Source organism: Aristolochia californica, unplaced genomic scaffold, assembly GCF_029961685.1.
Source record: "Aristolochia californica isolate CCGP_79_NKW_82.1479 unplaced genomic scaffold, dmAriCali1.0.hap1 SCAF_8, whole genome shotgun sequence".
Taxonomy (NCBI): Eukaryota; Viridiplantae; Streptophyta; class Magnoliopsida; order Piperales; family Aristolochiaceae; genus Aristolochia; species Aristolochia californica.
In genome coordinates, this window is record NW_027182279.1 from 38,311,374 (window position 1) to 38,330,875 (window position 19,502).

Genomic DNA, 19,502 nt, shown 5'->3' on the forward strand with positions numbered 1-19,502 from the left:
TGGATGGGTGATCTACCATGTCTAATGTTGTTCTTCTAGTATAAAATTAAAGAAGAAAGTCTATAAGCCTCTAATTTGATATTCAATTGCTTATCTTTTCGAGTAAACCTTGAGATCACTTAATCGATAAACTATTCTAAACACTTCGTTAATGATCTCACTAACCCCTCCAAAAATAAAACAATTGAAATTCCCCTACTACGGAAACTTCATTCGCTTTTAATTGCCTCGTAAAATTTTAATTTTCATAAAATGTAATCAAATATTAGACAAGAGGCCCATTTGAAGTCCTAATAGAAAAGTGTGGATCTAGACTTATGTAAGACGTAAGACGGTTCACTATCCATAGTCGATTTTCCATTGAACGTAAGATGGTTCACTATCCATAGTCGATTTTCCATTGATGGTGGTCACCGCTTACAACCTTACGGATTTTCTGTCGGTTTGGTGGTCTACTATCGAAAGTAACATATTTGTTTTTGGGAGAAAGTGAACAATAATAACCACGACTATACTAGGCCGTATGTTCCTCATGTGGAAGATATTGAACAGAAAAATCAGGCAATCCTGGCCGTCCAGCAAGGACAAAAGGGTCCGTGAGTTGTCAAATTCTGTAGCCCTCGGTCTATCTTAAGTGGCGTGACATTGTGGTCACCCAGTCAGGGTTATTCTAGTAATTTTTATGGTTTAATTGTTTGACACGTACTTGCATAGGTCAAACTAGTCAACAAGAAGGGGGTTAATCACATCCGTTCAATCATCATCCACAATTTTAATCGTGTGGCTGCCGAGCTGTTGGGCCCATCTACGCCGATTCCTTGTCTTTTTAATTGGTAGAAGATCGCTTATCTAGTTCGGGGTTGAAATTATGATTTTTGAAAGTTAGCGTGTAAGGCTATTATAACGAGAAGCGTATGAGAAGCCATGTAAATTTGTACCCTAGCTCTCATGGCTGCAGAGTTACCATTTGGATCGCGTCTTGTATTCGTCTCACTCAATAAAGTTGGCGACCTTTAGTGGAAATATCAAATATGAACTTTGTAAACCGTATTTGGCTAAGGAGTCCGGTTCGGTAGGGTCGAATTTGGTTCGATTTAAGAAAATGGTTGAGCCAATTGGCTTAGCCCATGGTGGAAACTTTTCTTTTATTATTAAAAATGATTTATTCAAATATCTAAAATAGTGATTTTCATATTGAAAATGTATTTCTATATTTTAAAATTAGTTAAAAAATTCCAATGTTAGAATCAATATTTTTTAAAATTAAAAGTAAATTGATAGAGGGTTGTTTGTAAATATGAGTCGGTATTTTTAAATATTGATTTTATAAATAAATTAAGATAATTTATAGTGACCTTATTGATTTGCCTCAATCAAAATATAAATTACTAATATATGATAAATAATAATAATTTTTTTATATTTTTACTTGAAATAATAAATGATTAAGAAGAATCCGCTTCTCAAATAACCCCCTTTTTTGTAATGTAAGAACGAAGACTAATCCTCCTCTCTTTGGTGAAAGTCGAGTAAAAAAGAGGAGAGGAAGAGAGAAGGGGAGGGCTTCTTCTCCTTCAGTTGTCGTAAGACTGAAGCTCCCTTTCTTTCCCTTTAGAAAAGTAAGGGGAAGGGCTCCCCTCCCTCTTCTTTGATTCCTTTAGGAGGGGCCTACAATTAATTAATTAATTAATTTTTTTTAAAAATCAATATAATTTATAGTGACCTTATTAATTTTCCTCAAAAAAAAATAAATTACTAATATAAAATAAATAATAAATATTTTTTTATATTTTTACATTAAATAATAAATAATTACGAAGAATCCGCTTCTCAAATAACCCCCTTTTTCACAAAATAAGAACGAAGACTAATCCTCCTTTTGCTCCTCTCTTTAGTGAAAGATGTCAAACAGAGGAGAGGAAGAGAGAAGGAGAGGGATTCTTCTCCTTCTATTGTCGTAAGATTGAAACTCCTTTTCTTTCCCTTTAGAAAAGTAAGGGGAAGGGTTCCCCTCCCTCTTTGTCGATTCCTTTAGGAGGGGCCTACAATTAATTTTTTATTTTATTTTTTTAAAATTAATGAGTTTTTTTTCACTTAAATTTATGCTTTATGCTTTATGTTAATTTAGAGAATGTTAAAACTACAGAATTTAATTTCCCTGGGGTGAACAATAACAAGTCAATTCTCAAGTAGGAAACCGGTTCGGATGCGATTCTCGTTCCCTATATTCTTTTCAGCGGTCCGAACTTCGGTGGGTAGCCGACGTGTTAAGCGCCGACCCTACGACCGGAAAATTGGGGTCCGAATTCTATCAACTAGATCATTAATCGACACATCATTCTCTTTACGCCCAAAATAGTTATTTTATTACAAAACGGCCATTACGCTAACGTCGACGCTCCGAGTCTCAAATATGGTGCAAATCCCAAAGCAAAGTGCGGCATATGCGTCGAACCCACGGAGGGGTAGTTTCGTAGTTATGGTTCACAACGTGGGGAATTCATCCGAAGTTGTATGTTTCGAATCTCTTCAGTTTTCGTCCTTAATCGCGTAGTTAATGTTTTATCAGACGCCCCACCTTTGGAGTCGAAGAGGAAGAGAAAGGCCTCTCCGGCTTTCTCTCTTCTGCTCGAATACGCGAATCGAGCGAAGGAATCTTACAGTCCGCCGCAAATTCTTGAGCTCAAATTTCTACTCGCTCTCGAGATCTTCTGCTCTTCTAAGGTGTGTTTGGCAAATATGCTTTTGGTCCATTTTTTTTTTTCCGTTTTTTTTTTTTTTTTTTTGGAAGCTTGCGAGCCGATATAATTTCGATTCTTTGCGATTTTTTTTTTACCTCCTCGATGGATTTGTGTAGCTTTTTTTTGTTGTTTGCCTTACTGAGGTGCCTGCACCTATCTTTCTTAGGTTGGGAGGTGCTCTATTTTTTATTCTTCTGCTTTTTGCTATATGTTTCGGATCTTCTTTATTTATATTTTAGCTTGGTTTAATTTTGTGCTGCAGTTTGATCTGCGAGTTTGTGAAATGTGGATTTTGTGCAGCTTCCCTATTTCATGGACTGGTTTGAATGTGTGATTTCCATTTATTTCCCTTTGTAATTTCTATAGTGTTTAATCATATTGATCGGAGCTATTTAGTATAACTTCATGTTGTCGTAGTTCAGTCTTCTTGGGTTTATGATTGTTTGTTGGCAGGGCCGAAGGTTCCGTTCCGAGTAAGTTGACATCTTGGTTAAGTTTGATTCCAAGGTGGTGCTTTCTCCATTGTCGTTTGCTTAAGATTAAGTTTCCCTCATAATATCAGCATTAAGAATGTGTAGCTCATTTATTTCCAAAGTAGTTGCCATGTTAGTTCTTTTTGTCAGTGGCCGCAGGTCAATTGACATTAATTGTAATCTTTATGCTCAGAAGTTCTCTGCCCCAGTTGTTGAAGGGCACTCAGTCTGTGTCATCGATTAGTTGACAAAACATAACCCACTTCCTTGGAGGTTAAAGCATGTATTTGATGAAATTGAGGATATTTGTGAAACCCTTCATGTAATCTGGCAGCATTGCCTCATGCTGCAAATAGTATATCAGATGAACTTGCAAATTTGGGAGTATCTCATCCCTCTCTAGTTACTGGAGACTCTCTCCCATTGTCTTTCCCCACATGTTGTATTCTGTTTACTGCAATATATTTTGGATGAATCACTCCATAAGTTTATAAGTTATTTGTTGAGTGCTCCTACATTGTATCTGTTGTTCCTTGGCTTTGTCAGTTTCAACCTTGTTGGATTTGTGATTCTATCAATTTCAAATATGATTCTTGCAGTTAGATACTGAAGTGGGTAGCTGAGAGTGCATCTGATTTATTAAAATGACACTTTCAAATAGTGAATGGCCCTGGATACTCTTAGTAGGTTATAGTATGATGAGTCTCTTACACCTTAAAGAACTGATAGAGTGGGATTTTTAAATACTCAAAGTAGAGCAATCATTTATTAAAAAATAGCTTGATTGGTCTTTTCTTCGTTTTTAGCACCATAATGATGCACTTATGTCTTTTTGTGCTTACAGAGAGCAGTCAAGAAAATTACTTGGTTGAAGTAATTGACCTTTAGCAGTTTACTTAGTTTTGTTGCATCTGGACATGTCAAACTGAGGCACTCTAATTGGGAAGCTTATGGTGTGGATTATTATGCTCTCTTTCTGTATTTTCTTATTTTATGTTGCATTTTGTAATTGAACAGTTAAAAAAAATTGAAGAAAGCAACTAGTTGGAATTTATGGATGACAAATCATGAAAAAATGGATCCCAGACTGCTAATGATTAGCTGAAGGAATGCTTTCGATAAACTAACAGGCATGCTAGGCTAAAGTCGTATTTTTACACAAGATAGATGTTTGTCTCCAAGAGAAAGGTTCATATACATAACCACGAGATAGTATGGAGTGTAAAGTCAAAATTGCTGATTTTATCAATTACATTCAACTAGCTGTTTGATTCTCTCTGACTTCTTGAATGGAGTCTTTGTTTAAATCAAACTTCTATTTGCAGAAAGATAGCTTCATGCATCTGTTTTTTTTTTTTTTTTTTTTTGAAAAGGATGCATATATTAACAGAGAAAAATATAGAGGTCAAGGGAGCAAGTCCCTAACAACAAGAGATTGAAGGGATGTTCCCTTGGCAAATACATCTGTTGCCGAATTTGTAGATATCGAAATGTGAGCAAATACAAGAGAATTGAGAAGCAATATCTAAAATCTCTTGAAAAGTGTCCCAATGGCGCCATAAGAAAAGGAAGGGGGGGGGGGGGGGGGAAGATGCGCTATTGCACCAACCATTAACCACCTTTGAGTCTCCTTCAATGTGAAGAGGTGATGCAGGAGACACCGAGCCAGATGATGCTGAATTGTCAGATAGCACGTTGTTGGCTTTGAAATACCTCAAGTTGACCGATCAGCGTAAAGCGGGTAAGTAGTCGGATCTTTTTACTGAATCCGGGTTGGACCAGATTTTTGAGGGTTTAGGGTTTGTTTTATTTTGAATTGCAGCCCGGGCTTGTCGGGGGCATAGAGGTCTGTTTAAAACTCTGTTATGTGAACAGAGAGAGGAAAATTATTGATTGAGATTTTGTGAATCGAAAATCAGAGAGGTTTCTCTGTGTTTTTAGGGTGACCTCTTGCGATTTTCCCCTGTAGGTTACCTGTGGAATCGCCTGCAGGATAATCGCTATCCTGTCCAGCGTCAGTTGGTATCAGAGCTTCAGGCTGGGGAAGAAGCTAGGTCTCGCCAGAGACGCTGCATCGAGAAGCAGTTAGAAGGGTCGACGAAGATGTCGCCGTCACCAGAGCTACTGCTCGACGCTACTACCGGAAGAACTCGGGATTCGACTGAGCAGAACTCGGGACTCGACCGAGCAGACCTTGGCACTCGACCGAACAGGGCAGCTGTTCGTGGCTATTGCCGAAAGATGGGGATTCGATAGGGAGAGGGTTCAAGATCGATGTCGTCATTGCCGTACGACGTTGTCGTGGCCGGAACTGCTGTCGACGGAGCTGGCCGAACAAAACGAGTTCAGGACTTACCGAACACAGGGGCGTCGAAACAGAGGTTTCGTGGTGCCGCAATAGGGGTTCGTCCGAGAGAGGTGAACCTCGCGCGAAAAAGGAGCACCTCGGGCTGCCAAAGACGACGGCCAGAGAGGGCCGCCGGAGAGGTCTTGATTTCGAAAAAAAGGGCTCCAAAATCCCGATTTCGGGAGAAATTTTCCGTCAGCGTCGAGAGCCGAGGCATTTTGTCAATTTCGTCAGCGTCAGTGTCAGCGTCGATAAATTTGCCGAATTTTCCGCATTTCGTCAGCTTTAGAAGAGGTTTCGATTTGGGGAAATCCCATTTTTTCTAAACATTCACTTTGGGGCACACTTGTTTCTAGGGGCAACGAGATTGACGCATCTGCAGCTCCTTCCAGGGGTGAAATTTCGCTAGTTTCCATAGCTGGTGATCGTGGTCATAGTTGTAATGTTCAGGCTGTGATGCTTGAAGATTTACAGAGGCAAGTTGCGGAGTTAACCCAGCGTCTAACAGCGCAGGATTTCGGTGATCGTGAGATGGAAGATCACGATTCCGATGTCAGGTTCGCAAACCCATATCGCAATCATGCTCGATTCAGGGAGCACCGCGGTCAGGGGGATCGACTTGTAGACCTCGGTTTCAGATTGACGCTACCTGAGTTTTCTGGTATGTTACAGGCCGAAGGATTCGTCGACTGGTTGCATTAAATAGAGCGTATCTTTGAGTATAAGGAAGTCCCAGATCGTGTCAAGGTGAAACTGGTTGCCATCAAACTCAAGGGCAGAGCATCTGCGTGGTGGGAGCAGTTGAGGCGATCACGAGACCGGTAGGGCAAGGCTAAGATCACTGATTGGGAGAAGATGAAGAAGAAGAGGAAGGGTCACTTCCTTTCGGTTACACTCAAACCTTGTTTCATCGACTTCATTTGTTGAGGCAAGGCCCGAGATCAGTGGATGATTACACGGAGGAGTTCTATCAGTTGATTGCCCGGAATGATCTATCTGAGACGAAAGAGCAGATGGTGGCACGGTATTTGGGGGGTTACGACAGCCCTGCAGGATGTCCTCAGTTTTCACTCGCTGTGGGCCATTTATGAAGCATACCAGCGTGCATTGGCTGTAGAAAAACAGTAGAACAGGAGGCCCATGATCAGAAGCGATCAAAGCAGCCCATCAGCTCGTCCTCCAGAATCCGTTCCTGCCCAGCAGCCCACACAAGGTACTTCTAACTCACCTATTAGATTTTTCCGATGTGGTGAGCAGGGCCATAAGGCCACTGAGTGTAGGAAATCTGCTAGTCAGGAGGGCAAAAATCTTCTGATTGAGGAAGACGTGGTAGATGAAAATGAGGAGATTGGTGAGCCTGTGTATGATGAAGATGAGGATGGAAATGTGTTGTATGGTGATGGCCATGAGACTCTGGTTGTTCGTAAGAGTCTATTGACTCCCAAGGGGGTTTCAGGGGATGATTGGCTATAGACCCATATTTTTCACACGACCTGTACAGTTGCAGATACAATCTACAAGATGATCATTGACAGTGGTAGTTGTGAGAATGTTGTATCAGAAGAGAGTCCAAAAATTGCAGTTGACGACAGATCGTCATCCCAAACCGTACAACTTATCGTGGCTGACTCACAGCAGTGAGGTAACAGTCGATAGGTGCTGCCTAGTTTCTTTTTCCATCGGCATGAACTATTTTGATAATGCTTGGTATGATGTAGTCTCTATGGATGCTTGTCATGTCTTGTTAGGCCGTCCTTGGCAATATGATCGCAGTGTTATTCATGATGGGCGGAAGAATACCTATTCCCTTAGCATCAAAGGGAAGAAGATTATGCTGGCACCTCGTCGGGACAGACCCACTCCTACTCCGATAGCCGGTATTACTAACCTACTTTCACTGTCCAGGTTTTTTGTAGAGATTGAGCGTGAAGACGTAGAGGAGGATCTTCCTCCTGGGCTGCCACTTGAGCAGGCGAAGCTGGCCATTCCCGCGAGTCATTTGAGGACTTTTGATGTCTTTAATGTCACACACTTAGAGTCCTTGTTTTATGGATTCTGTTGAAGCTATTGTGAACTCGAGGGCGAGTTCTTTCCAACCCGAGGCGACTGATGTAGGAGACACTGAGCCAGATGATGCTGAATTGTCAGATATCACGTTGTTGGCTTTGAAATACCTCAAGTTGACCGATCAGCGTAAAGCGGGTAAGTAGTTGGATCTTTTGTTCGGATCCGTAGTCGGATCTTTTTACTGAATCCTGGTTGGACCAGATTTTTGAGGGTTTAGGGTTTGTTTTATTTAGAGCTGCAGCCCGGGCTTGTCGGGGGCGTTGAGTTCTGTTTAAAACTTTGTTCTGTGAACAGAGAGAGGAAAATTATTGATTGACATATTGTGAATCGAAAATTAGAGAGCTTTCTCTGTGTTTTTAGGGCAACCTCTTGCGATTTTTCCCCGTAGATTAGCGGTGGAATCGCCTGCAGGATAATTGCTATCCTGTCCGGCGTCAAGAGGGCCACTACAATTGTTTCTGAAAATGCGAAGCCCATTGAGGAGGCCATGGAGCTCTTTCAACATTGAGTCAGAAATGCCTAATGGGCCAGCATACGAGAAACATTGATTACCAAAGGGATCCGAGATAATTTCCCCAAAGTCAGCAATCCCGGGCTTACCGAGAGAAAAACCATCAAAATTCAACTTTAGGAAACCAGGCTCTGGAGGGGTCCATTCCTGCATGACTAGGAGCTTGGCTCCAATCCGCATCTTAGCCATGATGCTCCAATTATCTCGGAAAGAGGAACCCACAAAGGAGGAGAAAGGCTTCTTAGTAAGAAGCCAAGCGGAGATTTGACCCGATACACGATCAACGACTCTTACCGCGGATTCACATTTGGCATCAAAATGCCTGTGGTTGCGTTCATTCTAGAGCCTCATGGAATAAAACTAGTACAAGCAGAGATCATCAGCTTTCCAAGCCCAGGAAGGGGAGTACCAATGAACGACTTGTTGAAGGAGATTAGATCTGCCGACATACGGAATTGCAGCTCGGTCTTACAAAGGATGGAAGTCCACACTTTCCACCCGAAAGAACACTATAGTAGGATGTGGCTGGTGGTAGGGTGGTATTTTGTATTATTAGAGTTTGTATTATTAATTTTCATGCTTGAATGAGTTTCTGAGGAGATACTTAACTAGAGAGTTAATTCCGACTACAAAAGTTGGTTTTGGAGATGAATACATTCTTCCAACTCTTAGCAAGCTTATGTAGTTTTTTCTGTCATGGTGCTATTTTGTTCCATTAGTTGCAAAACGTTGTACCCATCCCGTAATGCTTGTTGTTTCTCTTCTGATATGAACCTCTGGAATGGTTGATGTAGATGAAATTTATTTTGTCAACAATTTGCATTGTGGAATCTCCATTCTTCTCTAGTGATAGAAACTGCTTCTCAGATGCATGACAATATTGTCAACTTATAATGGCTTGTCTAGTAACTTAGTTTTAATTTATAGTTGTTTGCTTCCACAACCCTTTTCTTCTCTCCTTTTTCACACTCCTTCAAGTGCAATGCTTATATGTCATTCCACCAAAATGAATAACATTTTTTTACAAGGGGGGCTAGTATTGCTCCCCTAATTGTAGGTGTAATTGCATGCTCTCCTGTGATTGAAGCTATTTACTTAACCCAAAAGTCACATTGAATAATCTTTCATTATTTGAACAAAATCTATCCAACATTTCAAACAAAAAGGGAGTCATTTTGAAAGATAAATTATTTTTGAACTTACTATATAAATCCTATTAAGGTTATTATTTGAATACTAGCTGTAGCTCAACAGACTATAACAAGCTACTATGAATCAATAAGCTTGGCAGAATTATACAGAACATGGTTTAGCATTAATAGCTTGTGTTCAAGTATCAGATCTACCCAACACAGGCATTCTCTTGGCTTAACTGTTAACACCTCGGTTTTGCTTAAGCTTTCATGTGAGTTGCAACCTGGTTGTGGTTCCCCCATATGAGGCTTAGACAAACCTACAAGGAGGTTATGATTCAATCTATCTTTCCCATTGAACATTTTTATCTCCTTATCTATTCACTCATTCAAGCCTGATGTTCTTGTGCTAAAAAAGACAGGTATTCCTGTAAACTCTGTGCATAAAGTAGGTTATATAGAATTTTCCTTTGTCTCTTTGGCTTTTGAAACATAAAACAAAAGCATATGTTTTCGTGGAGCTGCTATTGAGAAACTCCATTGTTTCGACGCCAAGATATCAGAAATTTGGAGTATTTGAGAAAGAAATAGGTCGTTGTGGTTTTCTGCTTTTTTACTTCATAGGGTTGCATATAATTTATGCAAATATACATGTTCAAAGTACTTGTCCATGCATATTTAATGCTAATGTTCTAATTGGTTGCTACTTTGACTTATTTCTGTATAATTTTCTATTCCTGTTTTTGCCTGCTATATGAGTGTTTGCTTACTGCATATTGTTGTAGATATTTTGTTTTATGTCATCAACTGAAGGAAGTTCTTGATTGTGGAGGGGAATAGCTAACCGCTCTGTAGAGCTTGACCCTGCTTTAGTTGGAATACCTTAAACCAGATAAGAACACAAGCAGAAAGTATAAGGCTCTCTCTTTTCTAAGTCATCGTCATTCTTTATCAGGTCACAAGGAAGAAACAGACAGAATTGTCTCGTGGTGCTAAGCTTAGAGCAGATACTACTTAGGGTAAACTAGATACTAGTTTGGGATGGTAACTAACTTGAGTTCAAGCTTGTGCTAAACATTTACTGGATATGACCAAAACAATGTCTGTTATTACTCGAAATAAGACTGTCCATTTGTCAGCTAAGCGATCATTTCTCTATATTCTGGTAAGGAAGTTACATGGCAGCACACATTTTGTGAACAGGTAACTCATTAGCTGACCAATTGGCTATAGATGGTGTTCCATGCCCACTATTATGATGAATGATTTTACTTCATTGTTTTTTATTTTACTTCTCTCTCTCTTTCTCTCTCACTCACTCTCTCTCTCTCTCTCTCTAGAATGGACACAAGGCTTCAATCTCAAAGATTTCCTAGTTGTCAAGAGACTTGAAAACATAGAGGAGAATGGGTGGCTGCTGTTGCTGTTCTTCCAGAAGAAGGGCAGAATTGATTGAGACACCTGTATACTATTATGTACGTAATTTCTACTCTTTATTTGATTTTGGTTATTTGTTGTCGATAATTACCACCATGCATGATTAATCTGATATTATTTGTGTCTCAGCTTCGGTTTTTTTCTTAAACAAATGGAATTAGTGTTTCATAGTACAATAAGAAGAGGCCTAATCTGTACTCATCACTGAGAGAGGAAGGGTTTCTACAATCACTATAGCGGATTGGGGGACTCCAGATTTGAGCTAATTCATACAAGATAATATTGGCGGCATGAAGGGTGTGCTGTCAGAGTACATGGAAAGACCTACAAACATCTGAATTTGATCAAATACATGCTTTAACCTCCAAGGAGGAGGGCTTTGGTTTGACAACCAGTGGATAGCTAGAGCTGAATCTCCTTCAGCGGTTATTGATGTTGAAAACTTCTGACTGTATAGCTTTATTCCAGTAAGTAGTACCCTGCTTTCTACCTCGAGTGAATTAATATGACTAGCTGGGTCTGAGAAGGCTAACTTTACATGTACATCCCATTCCCTTACGAGTCCTCCTACTCCTGCTTGGCCCTGACTCCCTAATGAAATCTTGTTTCAACCAAACTGTGGGAACTCCTTCCGAGGCTACAAGTTGGGATGGGACATCATCTTCAAAGTCTACCCCTGGGAGCCAGTTTTTATTTATTTATTTATTTATTATGAATGGTGGTAGCTTTACTATATTATGAATAAAAATGCAAAATCATTGCAATTGGTCGGAGGCTTGCCCTGATATTTACAAGGGAAGGGAGGGCATAATAGCAAGGTACTGGCATGCAACTCCCTCTTTAGCTAAGGATTCAGCTAGACCAATTAGCTGAACGAGGCACTTGATTCCATTCACTTGCCACGAGGTTGAACTATCAAAGATCTTGTAAAAAACATACACCTAATCTCCTTCATGTGGGGGAATTTTTTGCTTGCCCAGCTTATTACATTAGCAGAATCCCCTTTGAATATAAAGGGGCCAGCAGCAGATTGCGTGGAGCAAAGCTCTTACTTCTGCTCTTTGAGTCACACATACACAAGGGCCCAGAGAACAGGAATAGAATAGGATCTCATGGTCTCCAACACTGCCAACCAGGGTTTCCAAAGGAAGAACTGTCTACAATGATCTTCAATCATCCAGGAAGAGAGGAGGGAGGAGGGCCACTCTTCCAGCAAGTGGGTGGATAATCTCTGAAGTTCATCACTGTCTGCCAGTGTTTTCTAATGACAGAATACCGGGAGGAGGATTAAGTCAATTACTCCCTTAATTATGAGACCAAAGGCGATAGAGGAATGCTGGAATGTTCTTGTGTTTCTTTCCAGCCAAAAGGTGCAAGGGACAGCAGCTAGAGGAGAGTCATTTTTTTCAATGACAGAGCTTGGAAGGGAAGGGTCCCAATGGCATGACTGCATGGGTGTATTGAGTGCAAAGTGGCTTCAATTACTCCCATAATTGATTTTTAGAAGCCCAGGAATGTCCTTGATTTCCTTCCTTTCCAGAGTTGCTGTATAACTTCTGCAAGGGACAAATTTTAAAATGCTGGGCTAGTTTTTAGGAATGGAGTTGATATAGTTTGACTTATGAACTCAGCTAAGCTTTGATGGAGGCGAGGGCTAAAGTTGCTGAATATTAGTCCCCATGCTTGGTGGCTGTCGCCATGGTGTAAAAAAATGTGATTTGCTGGTTTCTCTTCCTGATTCTGTAACTTATAAAGAGATTCCACAATTGTTTTCCCTCTCTCACTGAGCTAAGCAATATATTTGCTCTTGGAAAGTAGAATGGAGGCATGTGCCTTGCTCAGCTAATAGTCTTTCAGATCTTCTAGCCAAAGAGGGAGTCTTCCAAAAGCATCCTGTCATTAAGAGCTTCTTCTCTTTGTAATCTTAGGGAATATTTCCAGCTGTACTATGTGTAACGTGTACTGTTATGAATAAATCCTATCACCATTTTTTAATTTTTAATTTGTTTAAGGTGCTCTGTTATCTTCCTTCTTATCATCATATTGAAATTGAGATTTCAATGGGAGTAAACATGTGGGTTGAGACTGTTGCACTGTTTCAACAATGTTATGTTATGCTAGTTATGTCAGCAGTAGATTGTTGTAGGGTTTTTTTTTTGCATTGTTGTTAAGATTTGGTTCCCTAAGTGTCTGTCTTGCAGATAATGATATGATTGATTTGTTTCACCTGTGCTTCAATAAAAAAAAAATGACATGTTTTCCCTCATAGCGTCTGACTTGCTAATGCATCTGGTTCACCATTTATTGGAGAAAGAGAAAACAAAAGTATCTGTTCTTGAAGCTTTAGAGCTTGAATGAACAACTCTTAGAGCTAAAAGATGATGTTTGTGGGTGAAGGGTCTGTTTATCTTTTCTATATGGATGGTAGCCCTCTTCTATCAATTTGTAAGTTAGTTATCATCTGTGTTAACAAACTTTTTCCTGTTCATGTCAAATATGGCCTCAATGGTTAACAGCAGAAATCTGTGTTTGCTTCCACTTTTGACATTTCATCCAGATTAGAAAAATTATCATACTTAGCTTTCTTTAATGTTTGCATGTCCAAATTTGATAGTGATTTTAATCTAGTCATCACGTTTTTGGTTCGAATTAGGTTTGCTGAATTATGAACGATTTGAAGTTGTTAGTGGAAATTGTCCTACATAGATAGTGCTAAGAAAGATCCTATGGTTATTTGTTAGGAAACAGCCTCCTAACTTCAATTACTCATTTTGGATGGACTTAGACCCAACTTTAACATGGTGTTAGAGCAGGATGTAGCTTGTTGGCTCAACTTGTACCCTTGTTAGTTTGTATCCTGTTTATGTTGTCCACTTCTCAGGGCTGTTCCTTATGTGTGCGTCTGGACATGAGGAGTGTTGATGGGAATAGTCACGTATAAATAAGTGTTAAGAAATATTTTATGGTTATTAGATGGGAAGTGACCTCCTAACTTCAGCTATTCATTTTGGGATGGACGTGGAGCTAACTTTAATAGAAATGTTCAAACCAAGCTGACTTTATAGTTGTATATTTCATTTGATAAATTTGATGTTTTTATTGATTTTATGTTTTGTGTACATACTACCCATTCATATGCAGTATTAAAAAATAGTCATTTTGATGAAGTTTCCTTCGTGCAGTGTCCACAGGATCTAGAAGAGCACAACTCTTTACCCACGACTCATGGTGAGAACTCTGCTAGCACAGCAGGGCTCTTGGTTGATGCAAATTTGGAGACGTCAATTCCTGACACGTTCCGTCCTCCACCTGCACCATTGCCCTATGATGCGGATTTAGGACCCCAGCACCAAGCTATGAGTGGTAGATTAGAAAATGCTGCGGACAAGGATGCTCAGTCTGCCAGAGAAACCCTTAGTGGTTGCAGTCTTGAGAGGTTGCTTGCATCTGAAGATCTAAAGGAGTCCGATCCTAAAAGCAAAACAGCTTTTCCTCCTGGTACTCCAAAAACCTCAGAGCTAGAAGCTTCTAAAGGAAATGAATCAACTATTCCAGCTACAAATGAAGAAGATGTATGTCCTACTTGTCTTGAAGGTATTATACTTCCCCGCCCTGATGACTTCCTCTTTCTATCTATCACTTTTAAATTTTATAATGTCTTCCTTCTGCATTCATTTTCATGCAAGTTTCTTGGACAGGTTCCAATATAGTGATTCCTGCATTACGCCTGGGCTTAAAACATCTTTTTAGTGGTATATGTGACTTCTACTAGTGAGATTGGTAAAAACTGACAAATGGGACTGTTGGTGATGTACTCCTGTTTATTTGTTCTATGATGAATCTCTCATCATGTTTTCTGCCTCCCTTGCATCCTTTAATATGGTTGTCGCGGCAGTACTGAGTGATTAGTTTCTTATGAACATGTTCAACTTTTCTACCTATGGTTATTGCTGTTTACAGTTCATGCAGATCAAGTAGTTGGGATTATCTAAACTTGTGTCTTCAATGCAGAGTATGACGAGGAGAATCCAAGAATTCTCACAAAATGTGAACATCATTTTCATCTGGCTTGCATTCTTGAATGGATGGAGAGAAGTGATACCTGCCCTGTTTGTGATCAGGTCCGCCTCAACAAGTGTTGCTTCTAATAAATGCTTCTTTGTAATAATGTTTTCTTCTGTTTAATTTAATTGTATCACCATCAGTTAAAACAAAAAAAAGTCTGTATTGTTTGCTTTCGAAAGATCTCTCTTATTATACATACAGTGTGTAGGTCTATGGCATGGTAATTTTTTTCTTGAACTGGCAAATTTTTTATTAAAGAGATGAAGAATTTAGCATACAGACAGGGTTCTACCCTCTTAACCAGAATCATTTCAAACAGTGTTTGACTTGTCTGGCCTGTATTTTCCGTTTAGTACTTCTAGAAATGCTTTCTTAACGTCTAATTGACTAAAATTAATTCTTCTCTATTTGGTGCAGGTAATGGTAATCGACCAGAAATTTGACAGATAGCTGAAGATGCGTCTTGGAAGGAGATGATCTTTCCACACATTACCTGGGTTCTTTGATTTATAGACAAAAGTAAATTGACCATAGGAATCAAATCCTCCATGTATTTTCTCCAAAGATGATGAACAAGGCCAAACAGTTTTACCTGAAAGATGACAAAAAATATAGGGTAAGCCCTGATTCTCTGTTGCTCTGGGGTTTTGAATCGTGTGAAACTTTGTTGTTTTGTACAGACGTTTTTTTTCTCCTGTGGAAGAATAGTTGTGGTCTCATCTGTGTTTTTCTGAATTTCATCTGTAAAAATGTGTATGATTCTTTTGAGGGGTTCTTTGATTTGTGTATGAAAAAGTGACAGAATTGATCAATAAGAAATTTGTGTTTCTGAGTCCCATTCTACTTCTTGAGTATTCTATTTAGGAGCTCTGGAGCTATTAAAATGTCTACAGACTCTGTACTAACTACCATCACTTTCATTTCACACCCCTGAAGTCTTCTTTTAGTTGGTACAAGTGGCCATTGTTGCGAGACTGATCAAGCTTTCCCGACTTCTTGGTTTTTAATGGGGTAGAAAGTTCAAAATTTGTAGGCCAGCAGACAAAAGTACGTTTTCCTTCCACTGAGGGTAATTTAGTAAAGAAGTCAAAATTTCACTTTTTTCAGTTTCTTAACCGAGCTTCCTCCGTCGGCTCCCCACTACAGCTTTTGTTTTCATGGTTTCATCCGCTTTCAACCGTGCGGAAATCTGAAAATCTTCGAATTTCAAAACGCTTCTCATCAAATCCATGCGGAAGCTAGGAATAAATGCCTGTCGGTAACCGGAGAACGTCCGAAAAAGGCCGAGCATGGCCGAGAATTTTCCTGTTGTTGTTTCTCTGTCATGGTTTTTCTCCGCCCTTCTCTGCATTTTACTGGTGACGGAATTTGTATCGTGTTCGGATGTGGAATCAATTGCGGAAAATGGAGTTTTCAGGAGCGGTGACAGAGGGTTGGAGCTCGGATTAGGCTTGCGGAGGAAGAGGTTTGAAGAGGACAAATTGGTTGGTGGTTCGGTCGTTATCTCTGGGAACTCGACGATTTTGAGCGTGAACGGAACTTTCAAGCTGGGATTCTTCAGCGTCGATGGTGGGTGGAATTGGTATCTCGGAATCTGGTATGCTTCCATTCCTATTCCTACTTACGTTTGGGTGGCGAACCGTGAGAGCCCAGTGAAGAAGAGCTTGGCTTCTGCGGCGGTAAGTTTGACAGCCGGCGGCAGTTTGTCGGTAACGGATTCGGCTGGAATGTCCGTTTGGAGTACAAAGAACGGCCAACGAGCCACGTCGGTGAGGCTTCTGGAGACGGGGAACCTAGTTTTGTTGAATGCTAGGGGGAGGACAGTGTGGCAGAGCTTCGACTTCCCGGCGAACACTTGGCTGCCGGATATGAGGATCACGAGGATGCAGCAGATCACTTGCTGGAGGAGCCCGTCGGATCCCTCGCCGGGAAATTACTCGTTCCGGCTAAAAGCCCCGCTGTTCGGAGAGTTCGAGCTTGTTTATTCCGGCGCGGTTCCGTACTGGTCGTCCGGGAACTGGACTGGCCAGTCGTTTCTCGCCGTGCCGGAGATGACGGTCCCCTACATCTACACCTTCCGCTTCAAAAACCCCTTTACGCCTTCTGCGTACTTCACTTACACCGTCAGGCCGCTGTCCACGGTCGCCGGCCCCATCCTCACGCGCTTCACCGTCGATCCTACCGGCGTCTTCCGGCAGTTCGTATGGTCCCCACAGACGGAGAACTGGAACATGTTCTGGGCACGGCCGGAATCCATCTGCCGAGTGTACAACCTCTGCGGCGCCTTCAGCTTATGTTGGCCCACCCGGAGCCTCGTGCCCTGCGATTGCCCCCCGGGGTTTACTCCCGTCGAAGACGCCGAGTGGCGGCGCGGCGATTACTCTGCCGGCTGCCGTCGAGAGGGGGATGAAAGCTGTGGCACGAAAGACAGCTTCAAAGACGTGGGCATCGTCACATTCAACGGCGCCTCTAGGTTGTCGTTCTCGGGCACAAGCTTGAGCTCCTGCATGGATGCCTGCTTGAAGAACTGCTCGTGCGTCGGCGTATCCCACAGCGGAACCAGCAACACCTGCCGGAATTTTTACGGTCAGATGTTCAACTTACGAAATCTGACATCCGACAGCGCCGACGACCCCGAGAGCCAGATTCTCTATCTCAGGGTCGGAGAACACCGGAAATCGGACGGTGAGAAGCGGCATCACAAGGTGGTTTTGGTGGCCTGTCTAGTGGCTTCATCGGTTACATTCGTACTGGTCGTTCTGGCATTGGCGGTGTTGAGATGGCAAATGGGGAAGGGCGAGAAAGAGAGGAAGGAGGAAGAAGAAGGCACATTCTCCGTAATGCAGCTCAGAGTGTTCTCCTACAAGGAGCTCCATAGCGCGACTCGTGGATTCTCGAAAAAGCTCGGCCACGGCGGCTTCGGCACCGTCTTCCTCGGCGAACTCCCCGGCAACACCCACGTGGCGGTGAAGCGGCTGGAGCGACCGGGCAGCGCCGGCGAACGAGAGTTCCGGGCGGAGGTGTGCACCATCGGCAGCGTCCAGCACGTCAATCTCGTGCGCCTCCGCGGCTTCTGCTGCGAGCAGGCCCACCGCCTGCTCGTCTACGATTTCATGCCCAACGGAGCATTAAGTGCGTACATCGGGCCATCAGGCCGCTGCCTAAGTTGGGAAGCACGGTTCCAGGTAGCCGTTGGGACGGCGAGGGGCATCGCCTACCTTCACGAAGAATGCAGGAACTGCATCATACACTGCGACATCAAGCCAGAGAACATCCTATTAGACTCCGCTAACGGCCCCAAAGTATCCGATTTTGGGCTGGCGAAACTCATGGGCAGAGATTTCAGTAGGGTAGTAGCAACAATGAGGGGTACGTGGGGTTATGTGGCACCGGAGTGGATCTCCGGCGTGGCGATCACGGCGAAAGCCGACGTGTACAGCTACGGAATGACGCTGCTGGAGCTCATCGGAGGCAGGAGAAACGTCGAGGGAGGGCCAGACGGCGGCCAGGCTGGGGATAAGTGGTTCTTCCCGCCATGGGCGGCGAAGGAGATTATAGAGGGGAGGATGGAGAAGGTGGTGGATGAGCGGTTAGGCGAGGAGTACAACCTGGGGGAGGCTGAACGTGCCGGGCTGGTTGCGATTTGGTGTATTCAAGACGAGGAAGTCGCTCGGCCGACGATGGGTACCGTGGTGAAGATGCTGGAGGGAACCGTGGAGGTCGCGGTCCCACCGGCCCCACAGCTGCTACAAGCGTTAGTCGCGGGGGAGTCGTTCGTCGTGGATCCCAGCAAGGGGTCAAAGTCCGCCCAGGCCTCATTGTCGTCAGATGCTGGATCCGTGGGATCCCGACCTCGGAACAACACATCGGATTGAATACAGTGGGACCAGCTGTGTTAGGTGGGGCTGACCTTGAGGGTCCCCGCTCCCGTAACGATAATGGGCCTTAAAATGTTAAGACTGGACCAGGTCCAATAGTAAACAAGAAAGCCCATACACCATTAATGTGCATATTTAAATAAGAGGAAGTAGCCCTAGTGCTTTTATAAAGCAAAAGATAGCTTTTGGCCTGTCCCCTATCCTTTTCTTGATTCTCCTTGAAGCCTTTACCTTCTTTTGAAGATATGATTGAATCAAAGTTTTGCCATAGTTCTAGCTTGGGAAAATAGCACTTGTCTTTAATTACATAATAGCTAGCTTATTAAAAATTAAAAAAATTAATTTTTCTCTTTTCTATAATTTTGATGTCTAATTGATGCAAAACAAGAGTCTACTCCATTGTCAAGTATATACTTGTTGTAATACACATAAAAAACCTTAATCTAATAAAGAAAGTGAGATCGTAGCGATATCGATGTGTAACTTAGTTAACCAAACTTGCCAATCTAATCAACAAAAATAAAATCTTGACTTGGTTAGTCCTTATGAGATGGACCTAAACCCGACTTTAATGAATTTTTAATGTAATAATTGACCAATTCATTGGGTTAGGTCATCTAATTTGTTGATTAGATTGGCAAGTTCGGTTAACTAAGTTATTAGATTGGTATTAGTGAGTTACACATCGATATCGCTACGATCTCACTTTCTTTATTAGATTAAGGTTTTTTATGTGTATTACAACAAGTTTTATGTGTAACCCAATGAATCGGTCTATTATTACATTAAAAATTCATTGAAGTCGGGTTTAGGTCGACTAACCAAGTCAAGATTTTATTTTTTAAATTAT

The 19,502-nt window shown here is 41.8% G+C and overlaps 2 protein-coding genes across 5 annotated transcripts; both read left to right on the forward strand.

The window, feature by feature from the left end:
- Nucleotides 1-2,581: 2,581 nt before the first annotated feature.
- On the forward strand, nt 2,582-15,601 carry LOC137938181 (probable E3 ubiquitin-protein ligase RHB1A). Of its 4 annotated transcripts, XM_068783171.1 has the most exons (7): nt 2,582-2,724; nt 3,004-3,069; nt 3,195-3,248; nt 10,613-10,747; nt 13,892-14,303; nt 14,721-14,830; nt 15,192-15,601. In XM_068783171.1, exons 4-7 carry the CDS (start codon nt 10,679-10,681, stop codon nt 15,222-15,224), a joined length of 624 nt encoding a protein of 207 aa, XP_068639272.1. In that variant the 5' UTR covers nt 2,582-2,724; nt 3,004-3,069; nt 3,195-3,248; nt 10,613-10,678; the 3' UTR covers nt 15,225-15,601. The 4 variants fall into 4 exon arrangements, with proteins under 4 accessions (XP_068639272.1, XP_068639271.1, XP_068639270.1 ...); XM_068783170.1 differs by having other exon boundaries at nt 3,004-3,248; XM_068783172.1 differs by lacking the exon at nt 2,582-2,724 and having other exon boundaries at nt 3,040-3,061.
- Nucleotides 15,602-15,879: 278 nt separating this feature from the next.
- Nucleotides 15,880-18,850, forward strand: LOC137938180 (G-type lectin S-receptor-like serine/threonine-protein kinase SD2-2). Its single transcript, XM_068783168.1, has one exon. It carries the CDS (start codon nt 16,064-16,066, stop codon nt 18,647-18,649), a length of 2,586 nt encoding a protein of 861 aa, XP_068639269.1. The 5' UTR covers nt 15,880-16,063; the 3' UTR covers nt 18,650-18,850.
- Nucleotides 18,851-19,502: the final 652 nt, after the last annotated feature.

Excerpts from the sequence above, each read along its gene's own strand:
- LOC137938181 (XM_068783170.1), top strand. The coding sequence starts at position 10,679 with ATGGGTGGCTGCTGTTGCTGTTCTTCCAGAAGAAGGGCAGAATTGATT. Across the intron at positions 10,748-13,891 it reads AGACACCTGTATACTATTAT|TGTCCACAGGATCTAGAAGA; the intron begins GTACGTAATTTC and ends TCCTTCGTGCAG. Across the intron at positions 14,304-14,720 it reads ATGTCCTACTTGTCTTGAAG|AGTATGACGAGGAGAATCCA; the intron begins GTATTATACTTC and ends TCTTCAATGCAG.
- LOC137938180 (XM_068783168.1), top strand. The coding sequence starts at position 16,064 with ATGGCCGAGAATTTTCCTGTTGTTGTTTCTCTGTCATGGTTTTTCTCC.